The sequence below is a fragment of the Equus asinus genome, chromosome 24, assembly GCF_041296235.1.
Source record: "Equus asinus isolate D_3611 breed Donkey chromosome 24, EquAss-T2T_v2, whole genome shotgun sequence".
Lineage (NCBI taxonomy): Eukaryota > Metazoa > Chordata > Mammalia > Perissodactyla > Equidae > Equus > Equus asinus.
The window spans coordinates 44,575,399-44,597,266 of NC_091813.1; the positions used below are offsets into that span (position 1 = coordinate 44,575,399).

The 21,868-nt window shown below is 39.8% G+C and overlaps 1 protein-coding gene across 6 annotated transcripts in view; it reads left to right on the top strand.

Moving 5' to 3' along the window:
- ARMC2 (armadillo repeat containing 2) overlaps positions 1-21,868 on the top strand; it is a 98,232-nt gene that overhangs the window by 29,033 nt on the left and 47,331 nt on the right. For all 6 annotated transcript variants that reach the window (XM_014839035.3, XM_014839038.3, XM_014839036.3 and 3 more), the window contains exons 6-9: positions 7,596-7,672; positions 12,126-12,224; positions 16,157-16,332; positions 21,041-21,143. In XM_014839035.3, coding sequence (XP_014694521.1) covers positions 7,596-7,672; positions 12,126-12,224; positions 16,157-16,332; positions 21,041-21,143 — 455 coding nt within the window. The remainder of the gene's footprint in view (positions 1-7,595; positions 7,673-12,125; positions 12,225-16,156; positions 16,333-21,040; positions 21,144-21,868) is intronic.

The window sequence follows — 21,868 nt, forward strand, 5'->3', positions numbered from 1 at the left end:
ACTTTCTAGAAAACTTTCTAGAAAACTCTTTGATGACAAAATGATGAGTCAAAATTCAAAACTCAGGAATGAAGAAGCTAGGTAAAAGCATTTATGGTGAGTATTTACTTGGTTTTCATACTGAATTAAAACTATACAACACTGAAAACGATGGTTATGGAACAGAAGTCTTAACGATGTAATAGTAATACAAATAACCAAAACTGGTGCTTGGGAGGAAGTGTAAGTAGTAATTACTTCATTTCATAATAGGGAATAGATTTGTCACTAGCTGCAGTCTGAAACTTAAATAGAAAGTCAAAATAGAATGATTTCAGCCTCCTAATCTTTTTCATTATTTTTTTTCTTAACTTTAGAGAGATCTTTTAGAAACTAATATCTCTTGGGAAGACCCATTCATCTGAAGTTCTACAATTTCTTCAGTTTCACCTCAATTTCTGTTTCTCTGTTAAATTCAAGTAAAGTTTATACTTAGTACTTTTAAATTACAATGACATGTATGATATGATCCCATTTGTATGTATCCTTTCTCTGTCCTCCCTCCAAGTCACCCTTCTGTTCTTTCGTTCTTTGATCTTTTCATCTGAATATATGCAAAATATGTCTGGAATGATGTTTACCACATATCAACAATATTTATTTCTGGGTGGTGGGATCCTGGGTGATTTTTTTGAAATCTTTGTACTTTCTTTTATTGCCTGGCCTTAAAAAATATTAATAAATATGTCGATTTTTCAAAAATAATGAAGTTGTTATTCTTTTAAGAAATTAGGAATAATATGGCTGAGAAAGTGTTTCCATTTGGAAAGGATAGGCATTGGCCAGAATGATTTTGTTGAGTCCCACCTCATTTGACAGTTTCCGTTTGATAAGCGTTTCTTGGTAAGCAAATCCCTGTGCAGGGGAGGTTGGGAGATGGAGAAGTGGAGCCTGTCCGGGAGGAGCTTACAAGTGCCACAGCACCATCATCACCGGGGAGCTTGTTAGAATTGCAGGATCTTAGGCTCCAGACCTGCTGGATTAGAATCTGCACTTCTATAAGCTATCCAGGTGATCTGAGTGCATACAGACATTTTAGAAGCAACGTTCAGTGACTAACTCTAATGCTGGAGGACTAAAAGGAGAACTGGAGGAAAGCGTCCTGGGGGTTTAGAGGTGAGACCACCTCATTCCGACTTGAAGATGAGGGGAGCTTTCCTGGGGTACGTGGGCTTTGGGCTGCCTTCTGAAGGCTGATTTTCAATAGGGGCAGAACGTTGTGTTGGTTGCTAAAGGAGCAGCATAAGCAGAGGGACGATTTGACTTGGTGGTGGCAGGTTCAAAGAGAGGCAGATGGCCCAGTGAAGCAGGAGCACAGGTCCTGAGGCCACAGACTGCAGGGAGCCAAGGAGAGGTTTTCAGCAGAAGAGTGACTCTCAGGCAGCAGTGTGAAGAACTGCTGGAGAAGGGGAGCAGTCGGAACAGTTCTGGAGGGAGATGGTGGCGTGCGAGCTGGAGCACCCCACTGGTGCGTCAGGGATGGAAAGCAGAGAAAGGACCCCTGCACGGAGTCAGTTTGCACAGTAACTCGCTGCGGAAGAGGACAGGCACGGCAACTATCCCCTATGCTCACACACTCATAGCTGCTGCCGTCAGCAGTGACCAGGCTTTTCACATGAGGCGCCTTGAAACTGTGGAGTTGCAAAGGTTCGGGGAGGCATGAAACTGGGGGCTTTTGCTCCAAGCTAAGGGAATTTAAGCCTAATAAAGTCAAGCTAACATGGTTAGCTAAAAGCAATGTCTAATCAAGTTTATACATATGATAACCAATTAGTGATTATTGGAAAAGGTACTAAGATTATATGTATAATCTTTAAATATATGTATGTGTATATATACTTTTTTTGCTGAGGAAGATTTGCCCTGAGCTAACATCTGCGCCAGTTTTCTTCTGTTTTATATGTAGGTCACTGCCATAGCATGGCCACCAATAAGTGGTATAGGGCCATTCCCAGAAACTGAACCTGGGCCGCTGAAGTGGAGCATGCCGAACTTAACCACTAGGCCACGGGGCCGGCCCCTAAATATATATTTCTAAAATCTTGGATCACAGCCCAATGCTAAAGATACCTTGGAGGACTTTCTTAAAATTTTGATCCTATGAACATTCCTTTAAAATCATGTTCTTTAATTTCATTATGTTTGTATGTAACTGTTTGAGTGGAATTCTATTTTTAACGTTAGTTATTAAGACGTAGTGCTAGTATGTCTGGTATGTATTTGGTGTTTCAGGCTATGAAGACGTGATGAAGGGACCACCACTTCTTGGGGGTGGCATTCTCAGGTTGCAATCAAGGAATCTAAGAGACTATAGAGAAGGGGTCAGCAAACTAAGCCCCATGGACCGAATCCAGCCTATTACCTGTTTTTGTAAATAAAGTTTTATTGGGACACAGACACAATCACTCATTTATCTCGTGTCTGTGGTTGCTTTCCTACTGCAGCAGCAGAGCTGGGTAGTTATGGCAGAGATTGTGTCCGCAAAGTTTAAAATATTTACTACCTGACTTGATTCTATACAACATGAGTCTACTTCTAAAAAGAAAATGTCTTTTTCTTAGGGCAAGGGAAAGTTGAGCTCAAAATTTGCTAAATTTTCCTTTTATCATATGCTTATGATATTAGCATATTTAAAATTTAAATGTTCTTTAAAATTTAAGATATACCTTTAAAATTTCTTTTCCCATTTTCTTACATCTAGTTTTTTCACAAATGGAAATAAATATATTGGTTTTTTTCCCTTAATTTCAAGTCCTTCCATATAGTCTACTTCGTAATATCTTTATAGTTATCGCTTTAAAGCAGAAGTCAACAAACTGTAGCCCAGGAACCAAATCCGGCCAACCGCCTGTTTTTTTTTTAAAAGCCTTTGAGCTAAGAATGGTTTATACATTTTTAAATCATTACATTTTAAATGCTTGCAAAAGTACCTACATAATAGCTTCTGTTTTGCCACTTGGCCCACAAAGTGTAAAATATGGACTGTCTGGCTCTTTAAGAAAAAGTTTGCTGATCCCTAACTGGAGAATCTTAATCATAATAACTGGAAGAACTGTCTAAATTATACCAAAATCCAATTTTTAGAATATTTTTAAAGAAATATACTTTATTTCTTTGGCGTATATATGGTCCAGAAGGAGATGTTGCCAGCACTACTGATTTGTGGTTGGGCAGTAGTAACTCAGTTAGTCTGTGTATGGCATTGCCTTGGCTACAGAGCTTGGTTCTGGTTGTTCAGAGTGAAATGTAGGATTCTTGTCAATGATTAGGAAGAGAAGACTTTGCATTTGTTGTGAAACGTGTGGGCTGCAGATGAGAGGCCTGGGAATGCCATACCCATTTTGCTTTCTTCCATCCTCCAACCTGATTACAGATGAAACCAAAGGAAGGGCAGAGCTGAGAGAATTGCAGTAAGACGAAGCCAAAGCCCTGATCACACCACACCTAAAACCCACCCTGGTGCTTGACTTTTGGGTTATATGAGCCAATAAATTCCATTTATTGTTTAAGTCGGTTAGAATTAGGTTTTTTTAATTTGTAAATGAAGATATCCTAACTAATAAAATGGTATTATTCTGCCTCTAAGAAGAATTTCACAGAAGAGCTTTGAGGAATAATTTCTGGAATTGTTTTATTCTCGATACATCAAAAATCATTGTAAAAAATTTTAATTTTAGTCTTTAACGACATGGAACAGGAAGCTAGGAAGAAGAACAATTATACGGGATGACTGACTCAAGACTTGAAAACATCTGGTAGCCAAAAACACTTTGGCAAATATAACACCGTGAGATTTAATAAGGATGAGCCCAACGTGGTTGGGGGAGATCTGCCTTAGCTGCATATGTAAAAACAGACAAGAATTGACCAAGGCTGTGATGTGGCCACCAAACCTGCTAATGTAGTTTAGGCTGCATTATCTCTTCTTTGCTCCTCAGGCCACATCTTTACTCAGTGCTGGGTTCCAGACTTTAAAAGGGATCCAGACAAACTGACGCTCACTCAGAGTAACTGAACAGGCTGGCAAAGAAATTTGAAACTATCTCATGAGGAACAGTCTCGAAGGGACTGGAGAAGTTTGCGAATGACATCTGTGATGACAGTCACGATAATAGTAAACACTTATTGAGTACTTACTATGCCTGGGGCTGTGCTAAGCAATTCCAGGTTATATCACTTAATCCCCACAATAACCTCACGTCGGGGGGTACTATTATTTATTGCACCCTTATGTATAGAAAAGGAAACCAAAGCTTAGGTCAAAAACTTACCTGAGGTCGCACAGCTAATAAGTGGTAGAACCGTGGGATTTAAACCAGAGGAGATGACTTTAAGCGGTGAACTCAATATCCTTAAGTATTTGAAGGATTGTCAAGAGGAAGAAGGATAAAGATCTGTTTCATGTGGCTCCGATTAGTAAAACCAAGACCAGTGGGGAGAAGTTACAAGGAGACAGATTTCCACTGAGCATAAGGCCATCTAAGCTTCTCTTCTTCAGCAAGGAGGGGATTTTCTTTTCTTGATGCCTCTCCCCACCTCACTTTTAGGGTTAGGCTGGGATTTCAGCTGTCCCGCTCCATGGAAACCTTGTTAGGTGTACCCTGGCCAGACTGGACAGGTCTTCCTCAGCCCTCATCTTCTTTGACCTGTTAGTAATGCTCTCTTTCTCCACATGCTTGGACTGCACAAGAGCATATTTTATTTCTCTTCTTCCTTTGGACTCCTTTTCCCCTTTCTCTCCTTTACCCATGATTATCTGACAAGGCTTTGCCCTGAGATTCCAGTCTTTGAGCCACTCTTCTGACGACTCTGGTCTCTGTGTACCTCTTTGATCTTTAACGGAGCTCTTTTCCTGATTTCTACCTCTATTTAGCCCATGCTGTATTTTTCATCAGAAACTCAACATGGCAAAACTCAGACTTGCTTTACCGCTCAAACTGTTCTACTCCCTAACTTCCCATCTCTGTTGGTGGCAACCCTGCTGTCCTGTTCCTCCAGATCTACCTTCTGCTCTGTCTTCTGCCTGAAGTCAACCACCAAATCCTATCAACTTTTCATTTATAGGATCTCTTGACTTTGTTCCTTCTTCTCCATCCCACTGTCACCCTCAAAGGATTAGTCCTGGTTGCCTCTCTCCAAGTCTCCTAAATACTCTTGTCACTGCGTAACTACATCCCCCCACTTCCTTGCGTAAGAACCTATGACGGCTCCTCATTGCCCATCAAATTGGGTCCATAGACTCAACCCAAAGTTTCAGGCAGCTGTTCCCAATGCCTCCCAGAGGAAATCTATTCCTGTCTTGCTGGCCCTGTGCAATTGTCCCCTGCCCTGAGTCCCAGGCTCCGCACGCCCCTGTTTACCTTCACTCATGCTGCTCCCCTCCTGAGAGGAGTCTTGTCATTTGCAGATTCAACTTTTGTTCTTGTAATACCTACTTTGTGGTCCACTTCTCCCTCTCAGTAATCACTGCCTTTTCAGCATCCCTCTAGTTCTTGTCACCTGCTGAATTTCTTTATTCTAGTACTTGATTAGAGACTCCGTTGGAACTTTCCAATTAAAAAAAAACACTTCCTTAGTTCCTCAAAGTAGATTTTAAACTTTTTCAGGGCAACACCTTATATCTCACAATTAATATGCAGCACTGGACTCAGCTCAGACAGGTGCTGGTTGACCCAGAACTAAAGAGAAAAATAATATTGATCCTTTATAATTTCTTCAGATGTACCAATCCCTGTACTAAGTAGAAGCATTGGCCTCATTTTAGGATAAGGAAACCAAGGCCAGGAGTTGAAGTAACTTGCCCAAGGTCACATGGCTGGTAAGTGTTGGACTCAGAGTTGGAACCCAGGTAGTTTGGGTCCAGAGCCTGTGCGCTCAGCCACTTCACCATGATGGTCACGTAGAGCCTTAGTCAGTCCCAGTCCTGTGCTCTTCTTGAGAGCCAGTACCACCAGCACTGTCGAGCTTTTGTATATGATAAGAAGGACACTTCTTTTTTTTTTCCCTCAGAAATGGGCATACACAAATGTGGTATTTAGGGAGGCAACCTCATCACTGGCCCTGTCCTCAGGGAGGGTGGACCAGTGACTTTGGAAGGCCATTAGTTGAAAACTATTCTGCTTGATTTCAATGGCTGTTTAGGGCAATAATGAAAAGAAGGCCTTGCCTCTATTGTCCTCAAGCTTTCTTGTTATTTCCAGGAGTGATAAATATGGGAAATTCCTTGGCCTCACACTCTGCTGAATTTTTGTTATTTTACCTTTTGATGGGGTTGAGTTCCTTTATTTCTGTCTTCTTTGGGGTCTGCTTCGTTGGCGTCTCAACTCTGAGACTGCTGATAAAGAGGATCCCATCCCCATCTCTTTGTTTGATTGACTCGGAACATCCTGCCAACAGATCCGTGTTTTTACCATGTATAAAAATGAAGCAGTTGTTTCAGAGTGTTAAATAATTAGACCTTTTTGGGGAAGATTAGCTTATCTTTCTCTATTGTACGAAAAAAGGGAGTGTCAAATCAAGTGTTTAAAAAAAAGGGACATCTTTATGGAAAAAACAATATTTGGAGAAGCTAATCCTTGGGGCAGTAGTAAAGGCCAAGAGCCAAGACGCAGCACTGAACATTCCATGGGGCTCTCATTACAGAGGAAGCAGGCGCAATGGGGACACATACGGATGTTCATGGGTGACCCTGGCCACATGAATATGCATCCTTTATGATTTTTATAGCAAATATTATATTTGATAGCAAAAATGAAATTTTATTGTAAAATGTGCAGTGTTATTCTCTCAGTGTTTTTTTACCTTGGAGTTTTGTACAGATATTTAAAAATATGTAATTATTAGTATCAGCTCTAGCTAAAGAGAAGTTATAGCCTTCATAGACCATCTCTACGTTAAATATAACCTGAAAAAAAAACACAGGCACATAATCCTGCTATTGGCCAGCCAACACACAAAATTTTTGTCATCTGGGCACTGCCTGTATTTATCTTCAATTTACCCTTTTAACATTTAAAATATTTCTAAAAATAAGAAATATTCAGAGAATCTTTAATTAATTTGAAAATGGAAACAGGACACACTGTGATGTAGTGGAAAGAACTGTGAATAGGAAATTATAAGACCTGGGTTCCAGATCTGCCCCTGCTGTGTGGATAGGAACAGTTTTCTCCTTGGGGGGGGGTCGCTCCCAGCTCCTAAACGCTAGCCTTTTGTGACTCACTCTACCAGAATTCTTTCTTATTGTAACAGTGACCTCTTGTGGTACATATCCTTAATCAGTTTTTTGATTTGCAAAGTAGACTTTGGATTTTGTTGTTGTTGTTGTTGTTGTTTCTCTTAACTATGTTTCATATTGTTAAGTAAATCTGACTTGTTTTTAAAAGATAAATCTTAGTTGGAAGTCAGAGGTTGATTAAAGTGGGTTGTAGAGCACCAAATCCCTTTTCATAAACGATTCTCTGTGGTCTCTTCAGAAACAGTATATGGACGACTCTTACCACAGAAAAGAGAAACACTTTGGTGTTTGTGCTCAGTGTTGTGTGTTTTCTTCCTAGGGACCAGGGGAAGAGGCGTGGGAGGGCCTCGTCGTGCCCCGACAGCTCAGACCTGAGCGGGCTGGAAACCAAAGCAGGTGAGGAGCTTATGTTCTTAGAGGTCCAACTTGGTCACACATCAACATTTATTTTTATTATTTTCACAACAGTTTTACCATTATTACCATTACTCAGCTCCAACATCTATAGATTACAGTCTTAGTGATTGGACAGAAATTATTTTTTAAAAGCATTTGGAAAGTTGCAAAATTTGACATAATGTAGTTCTTGAGTTCGAAACTTGAGTTCAAAATTATTTCTCACTTAAGTGAAAGTATATTAACTATATGAAAACAGCCCTTTGAGTCTTTAAATTCTAATTGAGAAAAATATGGAACAATATAAATGGCAGGCTAGAAATGATACAAAATGTGTTCATGAGATGGAATATAGCAATTAGAAAAATGAACTAGAGTACATTTATAATATTTAATAAAATGAGTACAAACAGTATAAAAAATGAAGTTGCAAAAACAGTGACGTGTTGTTTATAGATACAGATCTATATGGCAAAATTATAAAGCCAGGCAAGATAAAAATAACCACCTGATTTAGAATGGTGGTAACTCTTAGAGGGAGAACAAGGAGGGAATGGTTGGGGGGAGGCATACAGACAGCATTAACTATATCCGTATTGTTTTATTTCTTTAAAATAAGAAGGAGGATGAAAGTATGGTTAATATTTGACCAAACTATTTCTGGGTACACAGGTGTTTGTTATATTCTTTGTGCTTTTTTTGGTACACACGAAATTTTATGAAACCAAACTAATAATAGTTTCAAAAAATATTTTATTATCTTTAAAACGAATTTCTTGTCAATAAAGGGACTTTGTGGGCAATGGGAATTTCTGTAGTACTCAGGAAAACCTTAGAGGGACTGATTTCCTTGTCGGCATTGTTGCTAAGGATTTGACATTTACGTGCTAAAAACATCAGCCAATAGACACTGTGTCGAGTTTTTGTGTCCACAATTCAAAGCTGTGGTTAAGAACGATAACCACTGAGACAGCAAAATCTTCAAAAAACATGCTGAAATTTCTGCTTGACTTACCCAATTTCCTGTTGAATCATAATTTTTATTTTTAGCAAGCTGTAAACCTAGATGAAAGTGCTTTCTAAAATATCAGGTTGTTGCCCAAGAATGAGACAAACTTTATTTATTTTTTTTTGTGGATCTTAAAAGGTAATCACATGGTTCAGTTTCTAGGGTAGAAACTGGGTTGGTGTATAAAATGGGATTTTTGTGGAGAGCGGAGGTGGAGGAGGTGTGCGAGGTGGTAACGATGTGGAGGGCCATAGCTGGACACAGCCGCTCATTGCTAAGAGAGAGTTAAAAGCAAACTCTTACACCACGGTGTCTGGCTAACTTCTGAGAAGAAACAAATCATAGGAACGTTCAGAAGTGGCGGCGAGGGCCTTTCCTTTCCAAAGGTTAAATCAGCTGTTGGTGGTTTCTGGCTCACCCCTGTAATTCAGCTCTGCGTGCGGTGACCATGTTATCAATTGGTTTGTCCTGAGAAAGGAGTCCATAATCATGGTTTCTCATAGAGCTATTCTATTAAAGAGCATATCGCACAGAAGGTAAAAATGCTGATTTGAGCTTAGTAGATTTGAAGTCTGTATTTCTAATGAAGTTAAATGTGTCATCAATATTTGTTGATTAAATTGTTTGTCTGACTTAACTATCCTCTGGCTTTTCACTTAATTTGATATATGTTGATTTTTATTCACATACTTTGGACTTTGAATATGTCAGATACCTTGGAAATTGAACAACTGTGTTTTTTATACTGCTTGCATGTATTCATGTTTACGTTTAGAATCCATATGTGTAATTTATCAAAGTTAGGGCAGACTCTTAAAAGTGATGATCCAAGAGATTGAGATGGTGGTCTGCAATCCTTTATCTGTGGTTCTTGAAATCTCAAAAGCTCTGAAAGCTACAGTATTTTTCAAACTCGTTTAGCGGCAATGCCTGACCTGAACTGATGGGCAATTGTAGTCTCTTGTTTTGTTAGTGTAAATATTCACTGATTTTGCTGCAGGATGCTGCCCGGGAGGACCCTACTGGGGTGGTATGGAATATGCCATGTATGCACCATATGGCCTTAGTAAAATGCAGAATTTTCTGAATTTGAAACCACATCTGATCCCAAAGGCTTTGGATAAGGGATTGTGAACCTGTACAGATATGCCCTGATTTTGTCCTAAAGACAATTCAACTATGTGTTTTATGGTGAATTCTTCTTTGTGTTAGACAGGTTATGTGAAAACTCGCCTTTAAAAATATTGACCACACCTAAACTGTTTAGTTACAGCTTTGCTGACAACCCCATTTTATTTACTTTTTCATGTCCAGTGCACATGGCCCCTCTTGGTATCAGGAAGGTTTGGTGGAAGACAAGCCTAGACTTGCTGCACCTGGGAGCGGCCGTGTGCAGCCTGGCGTGCGATAGGGGAAGGCCTGTGTATGGGGTGGGGTGGGTAAATCATAGAGCTTGCCTACTTCTCCTGGGTGACATCATCACTGCATGCTTGGGAAATTTAATGTGTGTTAGACGTTTTTTTTTCCCCTTCAAGAATAATGCAAGTATATTAGAGGTTTTGGGAAATACAGAAGAGCACATGAAAGAAATTAATAAGCCATAATCCCAATACTTAGAGATGACCCTTGTTACCCATTTCATAGAGGAAAGTGAAGCACTTTGCCAAAGTCAACCAGCTAGTAGGTGACAGAGCCAGGATTCAAACCTAGACGGTGACTCTAGTTCTGTGCCCCTCACAGGCCTCCCTGGTCAGCTTGTCCTTTTTTTCGTTAAAACAACCTAAAAATATACAGGCCACACACCCTCCCACTGTGCTCTCTCTCTCTCTCTTTCTCTGTGGAATCCTCTGATTGCCCCTATGATTTCTAACTCTTCATGTGACATTTTTAGGGTCCAGGCACCCACCATGTGGACACTTAATTGGCACCAGGTCCACTCTGAGAGGGTACGGGCTCCTTGAACCAATACAGAGTGGGTGCCAGGTGAGGGTCTTAATGGGGGGTTTCAGAGAAGGGAGGCAGGGGCTTAGGTCTCTAGGGGTGCTCTAGCTTTGCTCCTGAGAGGCTCCACCCAGTGGAGTCCCCTCCAGCTATGCAGTCAGTGCTTTAGATCCTGCGATAGTGCCTTTGTGATAAACAGTTTCTAATATGATTTGTATTCCCTCAATGTTACCCTCTAGTCTGCTGGTTTGCTGCAGAGCAAATAGCACAGAGGTCAAGTGCAAGGGCTATAGAGCTATATGACCTTGGGCAGGTACTTAATACCCCTGAGCCCCACATTCTTCATCTGGAAAATGGGCATAATTTGGACACCTCCTCATAGGATCTAACGGACCGCCTCCTTTAGACTGTGCACCTCAAGCATGCAGTCGGTGGAAGCTGTTGCTCCTCTCCAGCCCACGGTGTTGATGCACAGCAGCTACTCTTGATGACTCAGTAGTTAGCATATGGCCTGATACACTTCAGACAGTGAGGACCTGTTTGTTTTTTAACCAGGGAAATGAAATTCATATTTATTGAGCGTTACAAGATGCAAGGCTCTGGCCTCAGGGCTTTGCCAGTAACGTGTCTGAATTCTCATAACCCTAAAGGCAAATATTCTAATCTTTGTTTTGCTGATGAGGCTCAAAGAGGATCAGAAACCAGACCCCAGTCACCCAGGGCATCAAAAATAAAGTTGCGATTTGAATTGAGATCTGTCAGTGCCCAGCGCCCAGGCTTTTCCCACTGCCCCACCCAAAATCACTTGGCACCAGCCCCGCAACAATGTGGAGGTTTTATTTTCTATAGGAAAGAGAGTCCCTGCAGACCTCCATGTTAGAAAATTTTCATTAAACAGTTTCAAAATCCTTATTCTTTCCATAGCTACAGTTTTCTATTTATTCCATATTACAGAGGGTTAAGTCTAAGTAAAAAAAAAACCTCAAAACTTTGCTTTACTGACAATTTCAACATTTACAGAGCTTAAGACTTCATGCAGTGTCCCACTCAAAGTTTAAAGTTCTGATGTTCTGATTTCTTTTTCTTTTTTTTTTCTTTTTGAGGAAGACTGGCCCTGAGCTAACATCTGTGCCCATCTTCCTCTACTTTCTATGTGGGACGCCTACCACAGCATGGCTTGCCAAGCGGTGCCATGTCCACACCCAAGATCTGAACCTTCAAACCTCAGGCTGCCGAAGCGGAATGTGCACACTTAACCACTGTGCCACCAGGCTGGCCCCCTAAAGTTCTGATTTCTTTCCATTGTCTTGTCTGAGTTTAGTTCTGGGTGACCTGATTAGAAGACATGTAGTTCTAATTAGAATTAGTTGGGCTCGAGGGGCAAAGTGTAATTCCATTCGAGGGTTTGTTAATTTCAGTGACGACTAGCAAAGACGCGTGTTGGCGCTCCAGTTACAGCTCCTTTCTCATGGCTCTTTCTCCCACTCTGGGTCTCTTTTGCAGTCTCAAAAGCCAACTTGCAAGAAAAAGATACAGAAATAGAAGGGGACGAAGTCTTTTGGAATACGAGGATCGTACCAATTTTGCATGAATTAGAAAACGGTAAAAAGACAATTTTTATTTTAAATCAGCAATATCTGTAGTTATTTATATGTTCCCTATTGCTCTGATATTTTTAGTGCACTTTGACTATCATTTCTGTGAACATGTTCAAAACCAAATGAATTCCTCTATTAATTTACCCAGTAATGTATGTATTAATCTTACATGGGGACCTAATTTTTAGTGAGCAAAATTATACTTTCAGTGCAACACGAGAGCCTACTTCTAAAACTCCCCTTGGAGTATAAATTAATTATCACCTCCTCTGCCCAAGGAAATGCTGATTTGAACTCTCTAGGATGACAGTTCATGCAAGAAAGTGAAAGATTAAAACAGATTTCGGGCCTCTAAACTTTAACTAAGTCTCATAGACTGGCATCGTTGGCAGGTGTGCCCGTGGTTTTCTAGATCCAAATGTATATGTCCTATCTCCCTAAGGTTGAGTGCATGAGTCAAGGATGCCTCTCAGAGCGGGAAGTGGCCTAGGATGTGCCCAGCCCTTGCACTCTGGAATGCCCTAGCCATGGAGGCCCACAGTCAATGGGTCTCTGCAAAGGTGACCTATGGAAAGCTTGTCAGAGGGATGAACCCCACCTTCTCCCCTTTGCCACTCCTCGGGCATTCCATCTCTGAAGTTGAAATGAGCTGCTCTGGAGCTGCCCTCATGTCGCCAGGGCTGATCCCAGCACCTGGCACACAGCACACAGTAGGCCCTCACTAGGAATTGTGGAATGAGTGCTCTTGGGATGAACAAACCAGCATCGTAGCCACAGGAAGAAGCCCTAGGAGAAGCAGGGTAAGTGAGTCCTTCCCACCCACTAAGCAGGGAAGTCATGCAAAAGACCTGCTTCCGAAAAGATTCAAATGACCTCACCCTTCTTCGGCTCCCTGTTGGTGCTTGGCAATGTTCATGGTTAATGTGGGATCAGTAAGCAGGGTTTCCGGTCCCGCTGTTGCCACTAACTAAGCATATGGGCATGGAGAATCCCTAATCTCTGCCCCGTAGTGATCTCCCCTGCCAGCTGAGGGAGTGGGCAAGACTGGATCATTACCAAAGTCCACTGCTGCTCAAAGCCACTCTGAATATGAACGGAATGACTGTTGCCTGTAGAGTCACTAATTTTCACCTACATGTTACTGAGCTGGGTTAACTTTGGGCTCTTTATTTTGAGAGATGTGTGCAAAAACTAGTGAGAGGAGCCATCTCTCCTCTCACCAAGAGTTAAAGAAAAGATAAAGTAAAAGTTAAAGAAAATATACCAGGAAGGACACAGTGGGGAGAATGGCCAGCAGCCCAAAGGCCCAGCTTGGAGGGAGTCTTCTGCATTAAGGATTTTTAAGAAGGTTCTGAGGGCTCTGCCACCACTGGCACCACCAGAGAAAAGTTACCAGGAGTTTGGGATTTGAAATGTGGGTGACTCTCCCTTCTCAGAGGATTATTAAGCACTGAGGTCCGGCATGTCTTCCATAGCCAGCTCTAACAGCAAATGGTGGCGGGACTGTGTAATGACCCTTTGAGATTTTCTTTTTTTCTCTTTCCACTTTTTATTTTGACGTAATTTCAGACTTATAGAGAAGTAACAAGAATAGTACAAAAAAACCCTTTATGCTCTTCCCTCAAATTCCCAAAATGTTAACATTTAATGCATTTGCTTTGTCACTCTCTCTCCCTTCCTCCCTCTCTCCTCTTGCTCTCTTTTTCTCTACCCTTCCTCCCCCTTACGCACACATGCACATTGTTTTTTCCTTTTTTGAACCATTTGAGAACAAGCTGCAGACATGAAGTCCTGTATCCCTAAGTTCTCTGGCACATATTTTTAGAAACAAGGCATTCTGTTACGTATCTGGAAATCACCATACAATACGAGACAAACCTTATTCAGATTTTACCAGTTATCCTAATAATTTCCTTAAGAAAATCCTGCATCAGAAGTTCCAACCAGTTGTCATGTCTCTTTTGTGATCTTGATATATTTGAGGAGTACAGGCCAATTATTTTATATACTGCCCCACTAATGAGGTTTGTCTGGTATTTTCTCACGAGTAGATCCAAGTTAGGCATTTGGGGCAGGTACATGGCGTGAGTGGTGCTGTCTCCTTCTCAGTGCATCATATCAGGGCCACGAGATGCAGATTTGGTCCGTTAACTGGGGATGTGAACTTTGATCACTTAATGAAGGTGATGTCCGCCAAGTTTTTCCACTGTAAAGTTACTATTTTTCTCTTTGTAATTAGTAAGTATCTTATGGGGAGAAATTACCTTGAGACGATGTTGCTTTCTATTACTCGCCAAAATTCCACCCACTAGCTTTAGGCCCTGGGAATCTTGGTAGCTCTTAGATTCAAGTTGCCTTTTGAGGCTATATGGCATTTATAACAAACCAACTGGTATAAAGAGTTAATTTGATCAATAGTTTAAAATTTGACCCTTGAGGCTTCGTGTTAAATTTCTTTTAAGCTAAAACAGCTGCTCTTGAGTAGAACCCGCCAGACTGAACAGCTTGTGGAGGGAAGTATTAGAAAAATATCTTACAGACCACCCGGTACCCGAGTGTGGCCCACAGCCTGGACTTGGGGTTTGGGAAGAAACTGCCAGTCACAGAAGAATAAAACAACAACAAAAAGTGTTTCTCACAATAGAGCTCAAATTTTTCCTTTTATTTAAAGTTAGTCTCAGTCATTTCCCATCAATTCATTTATTTAAGTGCATAACTGAAAGCCATTGAAGGTTACTTAGCTATTGAGGTTTAACATTTTTTCTTAGATGTTATTGTTGAAAAGAGCTAAAAATGGCCTGAGTCATTTCCTTCTGCAGGCGCACACTTCCTCTATGTGGGCTTTTAAGAGCAGATTATGGTATTTATTTAAGATTGGTTTCCTACTTTTAAATTTTGTGATGGAATCTATCAGAGATAGTATTTTTCAACTGAATACCTTATACCTTGGATTCTTATATTTTCCCTTCATTTTGTGTACTACTTGTCTTCCTTGTCTGCTAAGGAAAGTATGGCTACTACTTTCAAAAATTACTTTCTTCAGCATTCTAATTATAAAATAAAATGTTCTTGGTCTCCCTTGTCTGCTAACTAAAGTCGTTGTCTTCTCTTCTGATAGCCATCTCCAAATAATGGTGAATGTGGTGACATTTTGAGATTTTGTTCCATTTGAGCCCTCTTTTCTCAGATAATGAGCATTATTCTCATAGAAAAATGTTGATCATTGTTTTCCTCAATAGATATATTAGAAAATGAATATGTATTAAACTGTGTTACAGGTGCTCAGTACCATCTTCTCACTGTGCCATGCACTGTTGCTACAAAAACATGTAAGACATGGTTCCCACTCACTTGGCAAGACATCTATTTGAGGGCCCTGGCCATATAACTTAGGATACATATATATGTGAAAAATAACAGTGCAAGGTCACATTTGTTGAATGTGGAGTAGTACCTCCTTTCTGGAGGGGCTAGAACATAAACATAGCCTTGAAGGACCAAAATCAGTAGGAACGAGGGTAAGAACATTTTAGGCCAGTGGAACTATGCTGCAAAGGGTTAAAGGTGGAGACGTGAGTGATATGCATCCGTGAGACTGAACAGAGCACTGGTGAAGGCGGAGGGCATTTGGAATAAAGGAGACCAACTGAAATAGGTGCAATTCTATTCTTTCATACAATCTTTGAAAGACTCTGTGTTCTAGATAAGCTAACGGACTGATTAGTAAATAAGTCAACCTGGTAGGAGATGGATCAACAAAATGAAAAAAAAAATCAAGTAGGTGGAAACAATAAGAGAAGGGAAAAAACCCAGCTCAGGAATTTGAAGATGTCTGGGGAAATAATTGTGGGGTTTTACTTACGCTGTCTGTGTTTGACACACTTGGAAACTTGACCTTAATTAGTAAGTGCTGCTTTACTCTCTTTGCTCTGACAGAAGAAAACATTGAAACGGTTTGTGCTGCTTGCACAGAACTCCATCACGCTTTAGAGGAAGGAAACATGCTGGGAAATAAATTTAAAAGAAGAAGTATTCTCCTGAAGACCCTATATAAACTAGTTGATGTTGGTTCAGACTTGCTCAGCCTTAAACTTGCAAAAATTATTCTAGCAGTAAGTTTTTCTTTCCTCTGGTCTAGTAGACTCTCGCACATGGAAGTTTTGTTTAATGCTTTATTTGTAAATGTTCCCCAGAAGATTAGAAATGCAGTGTGTTCATTTAGAATCTTGAAAAAAAATTAAGGTAATAAACTGACATTCCAGAATTTGACTAAAAGTGCTGTCTAAGGAACTGAGGCTGAGTACATAAAAAATGTTCAAATAAACTCTGAAATATGGACTGTGGCTAGGTTAAAGAAAAATATGACAGTAAGCAAATACATTCAAAGCAGTTGCTCAAGTAACTTGACTGGAGATCGGTATCAGAGAGCACTGGCTGTGGTTTCTGCCTATGGTTTCTGCTGGGTGCTTGATTCTGTCACATGATTTAATAAATAACAAGATAACTTGGGCCGTGGACACAATGTCCAGGTGCTTTACGAACCAGCATGAAACAGAGAAACAGCTGTATGTGGTCATGGGAAGGTTGTCATAGAAGGTTCCCGTGAGGTGTTAGAAGAAAAGCCCAGACACCAAATAAAAGTCTGTAGACACTCTTTCTCAAACATAAGGATATCATTGTTTGAGGGGAGCACTGTGTTGTCACAGCCATAAACAGTTGGAACCAAAAGATAAGACACAATTATTATATAACGTTCTAAGAGAGCCGCTAAAACAAATGAATGAAGCTTTGTTTACCTGATTTCATGAAAGTAAAAGCTATTATGTTAACACCCATAGTTCATATAATTTAAAATCTTAAAGTACACAGTGAAGGTAGGTGTTGGCATACTTACTAATAGCCTAGTAAGAATGCTCACCGTTTCTTATTTTGATGTCTTTCCTAAAGGAGAATAGTCTGACTACGTTTCCTATGTGAATTTTTGGAGAGGCTACCTTATTTACCTGTCATCCCAAAGTATTCACCCTCTCTTTAAAAACTGTGATATGTGACTCAGAAAGTAACGTTTTCTGAAGTAGTAATTTCAGTAGTATTTTAATCCCCTCTCGCTGATCATAATTGATCAATCAGGTTTAATGAAACAGAAAGAGCACAAACCACAGGGAGGGTTTAAGTCCAAAGTTGTAAGTAGAGAGATCTGTGTGCTTGCTCTGTTCCCCCTCCAGGCCTGGATTTGGGGTGCCCCCTGGGCCCAGGAGAGCCCCGGTGTGAGGCTGGGGGGCTCTAACGGTGTACCTGCCCCGGGCAGGACCCACGCTGCCAGCTGCCCAGGAATTGATTACCTTTGGTTTTTTCATCTGGATCCTAGACATTTTGCTCCATACCAAACCAAAAAAATAAATAAATAGAGAAAGAGAAAGAAAGAAGGAAAATGCCATGAATTGGATAATGCTCTGCAGTGAAAATATTATCCTGGTTGTTAAAGGTGCCATTCAAATTAATTATATACATGGCATAATTTAGCTATTTTAGGGCAAAGGCTAAGTAATCTGCCAGGCAGTGAACACGCTGTGAGCTAAACGTGTGATTAGATAAGCCCTCTCTGTGACATTGCCTGCCGTGGTGAATGAGTAGGCTCCACTCCGGCGCACAGGGATGGGTGGGCTGTCCCTTCCCATTAGCTACAAAAGCACAAGGTCAGAAGGACCTTCAAGGCCGTCAAGTTCAACTTCCTGTCTGCCACCCGAATCTCCTATAATGTTCCAGGCTAGACATTGTTTCCCTTAGGCCTTGGTGATGGGGTTCTATGTAAATTTTAAAAAGACCACATCATAAAAAGCTGTTGAAGAAAAAAAAATGAGCAAAAACTAAAGATATATAGGACTAAGAAGTTTTTAGTACCTTCTTTCTGCTGATATTTATTTTATCTACCAGTCTAATACTATAATTCAGACATTTCAAATTATTTATAGTTCAAAAAAATTCAGTGAGCATAATGTTAGTTGTTGTGACTTCTTGCATTCTTGGGTTAAGTGGGGGTTTATCAGACGGCCATTTTAATTTTAACCTTCATATCAAAAAACTCTTACAAAAATATATGTCTCTATTAAGAGTATTTAGAGTGTAAACATATATAATCAGTATGAATGCAACTATGTTCAGGAGGGGAAAAGAGTGTAGCACCTTATACAGGTGAAAAAAACAGAAAGAAAGAACCAAGAGGGGGCCAGCCCTGTGACCTAGTGGTTAAGTTTGGCACACTCCGCTTCAGTGGCCTGGGTTCGGTTTCTGGGCACAGACCTGCACCACTCTGTGGCCATGCTGTGGTGGCGACCCACATACAAAATGGAGGGAGATTGGCACAGATGTTAACGCAGGGCAAATCTTCCTCAGCAAAAAGAAAAAAAAAAGAAATAACCAAGATGTCAACAGTGATTATATATAGTGGTAGTATTACGAGTGCTTTTAAACTTCTCTTTAATTTTTCAAATTTGCTTTAAATAGAAAAGACTACTATTTTTAACCTAAGGAGTAAACTACCCCACTACACAAACCTACTTTGTGCCAGGGACTCTTGACCCTGGGAATACAAGTAACTGAAACAGCCCTGCCTTCCAGGCTGGCACTGTGGCAAGGGAGGCAGACGGTAAAGACATGAGGTGCCGAAGGGGCCGATGAGTACCCTGGGAAGAAAAGAAAGCAGAGCGAGGGGAACAGCCAGTGTGGGGAGAAGTGCTGTTTCCTATAAGATAGTCTACATTTCTTGCATATGATCTAATATTATGTTTTCATGTCTCAAAGTCATAATTTTACAGCTATCAAAAGAGAAGGTATAGGAATTTGCTTTGAATTAAACTGACCTTATAGCAGACCTGGAAATGGTGGGGTTTTTTGTTTTTGTTTTTTAAATGAAAACTCTGGCACCAGTTGTTTTTTTCTCCTTTACCACTTTTCACTAAAATGAGACTTGGGTCAGGAGTGAGGTTAGTTGTCTTGATTCATTTATTCAACAAGTTCTATTAAGTATGTAACACACACTATGTGCCACACATAGAAAGAGTAATAAATCATGGCTTTAGCTTTAAAGGCTCACAATGTAGTGGAAGATTATCAACTGATTAAAATATATTCCCAAATATTAAGGACAATGCATATTTCCATTAATAGGGAATTTTAAAAAATTTTCTTTAGTCAGCTTATTTTCTGGGTTTTTAAACAATATTTTTTAAAATACCTAATCATTAAAAATTGTTTTGTGTCCTTTTCCTTTTTTCCTCCTGAGAACAGAAAGAATCTCCAGTGTGCCGTGTGTGACAGTTTCTGAGGCTCCCACAACAGAGATTCACAGACCTGAACGTGCACACAGATCCCCTGGGGGGCTTGTTAAAATGCAGATTCTGATTCACTCGAGCTGGGTGGGGCCCGAGATTCTGCATTTTTAATACACGCCCTGGTGACACCAAGACTGACCTGTCTGAGGAGCAGACTCCTTAGTTGCAAAATGGGGATGACAGCACCTAATTTGCAGGGTTGCTCTGAAATAACATGCGAAGGGCCCAGAGCAGGGGGGCAGGCAGAAGCTGCTCCACGGGTAATTCTCCCGCCCCCTGCCCCTCCAGCGTGGGGTCACCTTGTTCTTCTGGGTATGTCCTACAGGGGACAGCATAGTGCCTGCCACACCATGGGAGCGCAGCCAGATTTGCAGCTCCAACACAGAAGGAAGCCTTAAAAAATATGTCTGGCACATTCCATTATCTTATTTTTAAAACTAAATGAAAACTCCTTAATAAACAATATTGGAGATAATTTTAAAGATACTTTTTAATGATAAAATAGTGACCCATATGCCATCCTTTTCACACAGGTATACTTATTTGTTCAGATGACCTCATTCCTACAAAGACATTCTACACTCTTGCAATGAGTGCATGTAATATTTCCATCTTACAGTGGATTATAAATGTCTTTCTTTTTAAATATAGTGTTCACAGTTGTGGTTTTTGTGACTGCTTAAAATGAATAGTATTGATGTTCCACAATTTATTAAACTCTTCCCTAATATTGGACATTTAGGATTTTTTTTTTATTTTTAATTTTACTACTTTAGATAAACGTGCAGCTGATTTAGACCGTTTGATTCAGTTAGTCCTCCTTACTGTGGCTTTTAAAAAAGTGTACTTTCTTATTACCCCTATGTTTAATCTACTTGAATATTTTTGTATGATTTAGAAAGTAATTTTAAACTTTGAACATTATCTCAAAGCATTCCAGAAATAGCCTTAAAAATAAATATATATGTATTATCTGATCAAAGAATATTACTTTTTAATTTTCTTTTATGCAAATAATAAAGAGAATCATACTGTCCCCCTTTCTTTTTTTCCCTTCACCTCCCCTGTGAATTCCTAAGTTAGTTTTATCTGAAATTTTGGTATCCATCTTCTTTCACTTTTCTCTTTTAAAAGTTACTCTATTGATTAAATTTATCAACATCATTCACCCTTTTTGTCTCATATACTCTTTGAAAAGTAACTAGTAATCTTACATATGGGACTTTATGCAGCAAGAAATAGTTGCTTACATTAAAATGTGCTCGCTGTAAAGATCCTTTGTATTGTATTTACTGTAAATGAGTTAACTAGATACCATAGTGGGCAAATATGTGACCTACACCTTTCAGAGTTGATTTCTTTAGAACTTTCCTTTATGTTTTAAAAGGCTCTTGCTGCCCTTTTAAAATTAAATGTTTATGTTAAAAAAATTATGCCATGTCTTTGTTTCCCTCTACAATAGAAATGTAAGTGTTTTCTTTCTCTGCAGCTTAAAGTGAGTAGAAAGAATCTTCTTAATGTCTGCAAACTTATATTTAAAATTAGCAGGAGTGAGAAGAATGATTCTCTGATTCAAAATGACAACATTCTGGGTGAGTACAATTCAGTGCAAACGCACTTGAGTATGAAAGAAAAGCCTGGAAAACAAAGTTATAGTTAAAGCTAGCTGGAATATGCAGGAGTTACGTGATGCCTGTCTTTGCTCTGTCCTTCTCTGCGTTCCCTTTAATGGATCCTATGGGGCCTGAAGGATAGTCTGCCTTTTTTTTTTTTTTAATGCCTGTAGTAACATTATGTGACTTTACAAAGTGTTCCCTATTTTAAAACTCATTTCCTGGTCTTGGATTTACTATTAGAAAAAAACACATTTAATAGTGCTTGACATAAGTGAAATTTTTGGTCTTTTGATGTAGGAGGAATAGCTAAAGCTGGAAAGCCATATGTAACTGTTGTTGAAATGTGACATCAAAGTGTCTCAAACATGTAGGTAGAGAAATTTTATTACATTCTAAATATCTAGCTAATAATGACTAATTCTTGATATTCCCTTGAACAATTAAGACGCTTAAATCATTACCTAAATAGGAATCTTTTATGAACTAGTATGGCTGATCTAAGGGAGGTCAAGGAAAATACTTTGAGTCTTCTTCTTGCAAATAGGATAAATGATCTCTTATATATATATTTTTTTACCACAGCAGACAGGGACAAAGCCAGTACTGAAAGAAATATCTAGCACTGAATCAGCTGATTGAGAATTATAGACTAAAAACAAAGGAAGATTCTGACAAATGGTCATATTGACATTAATGAAGTT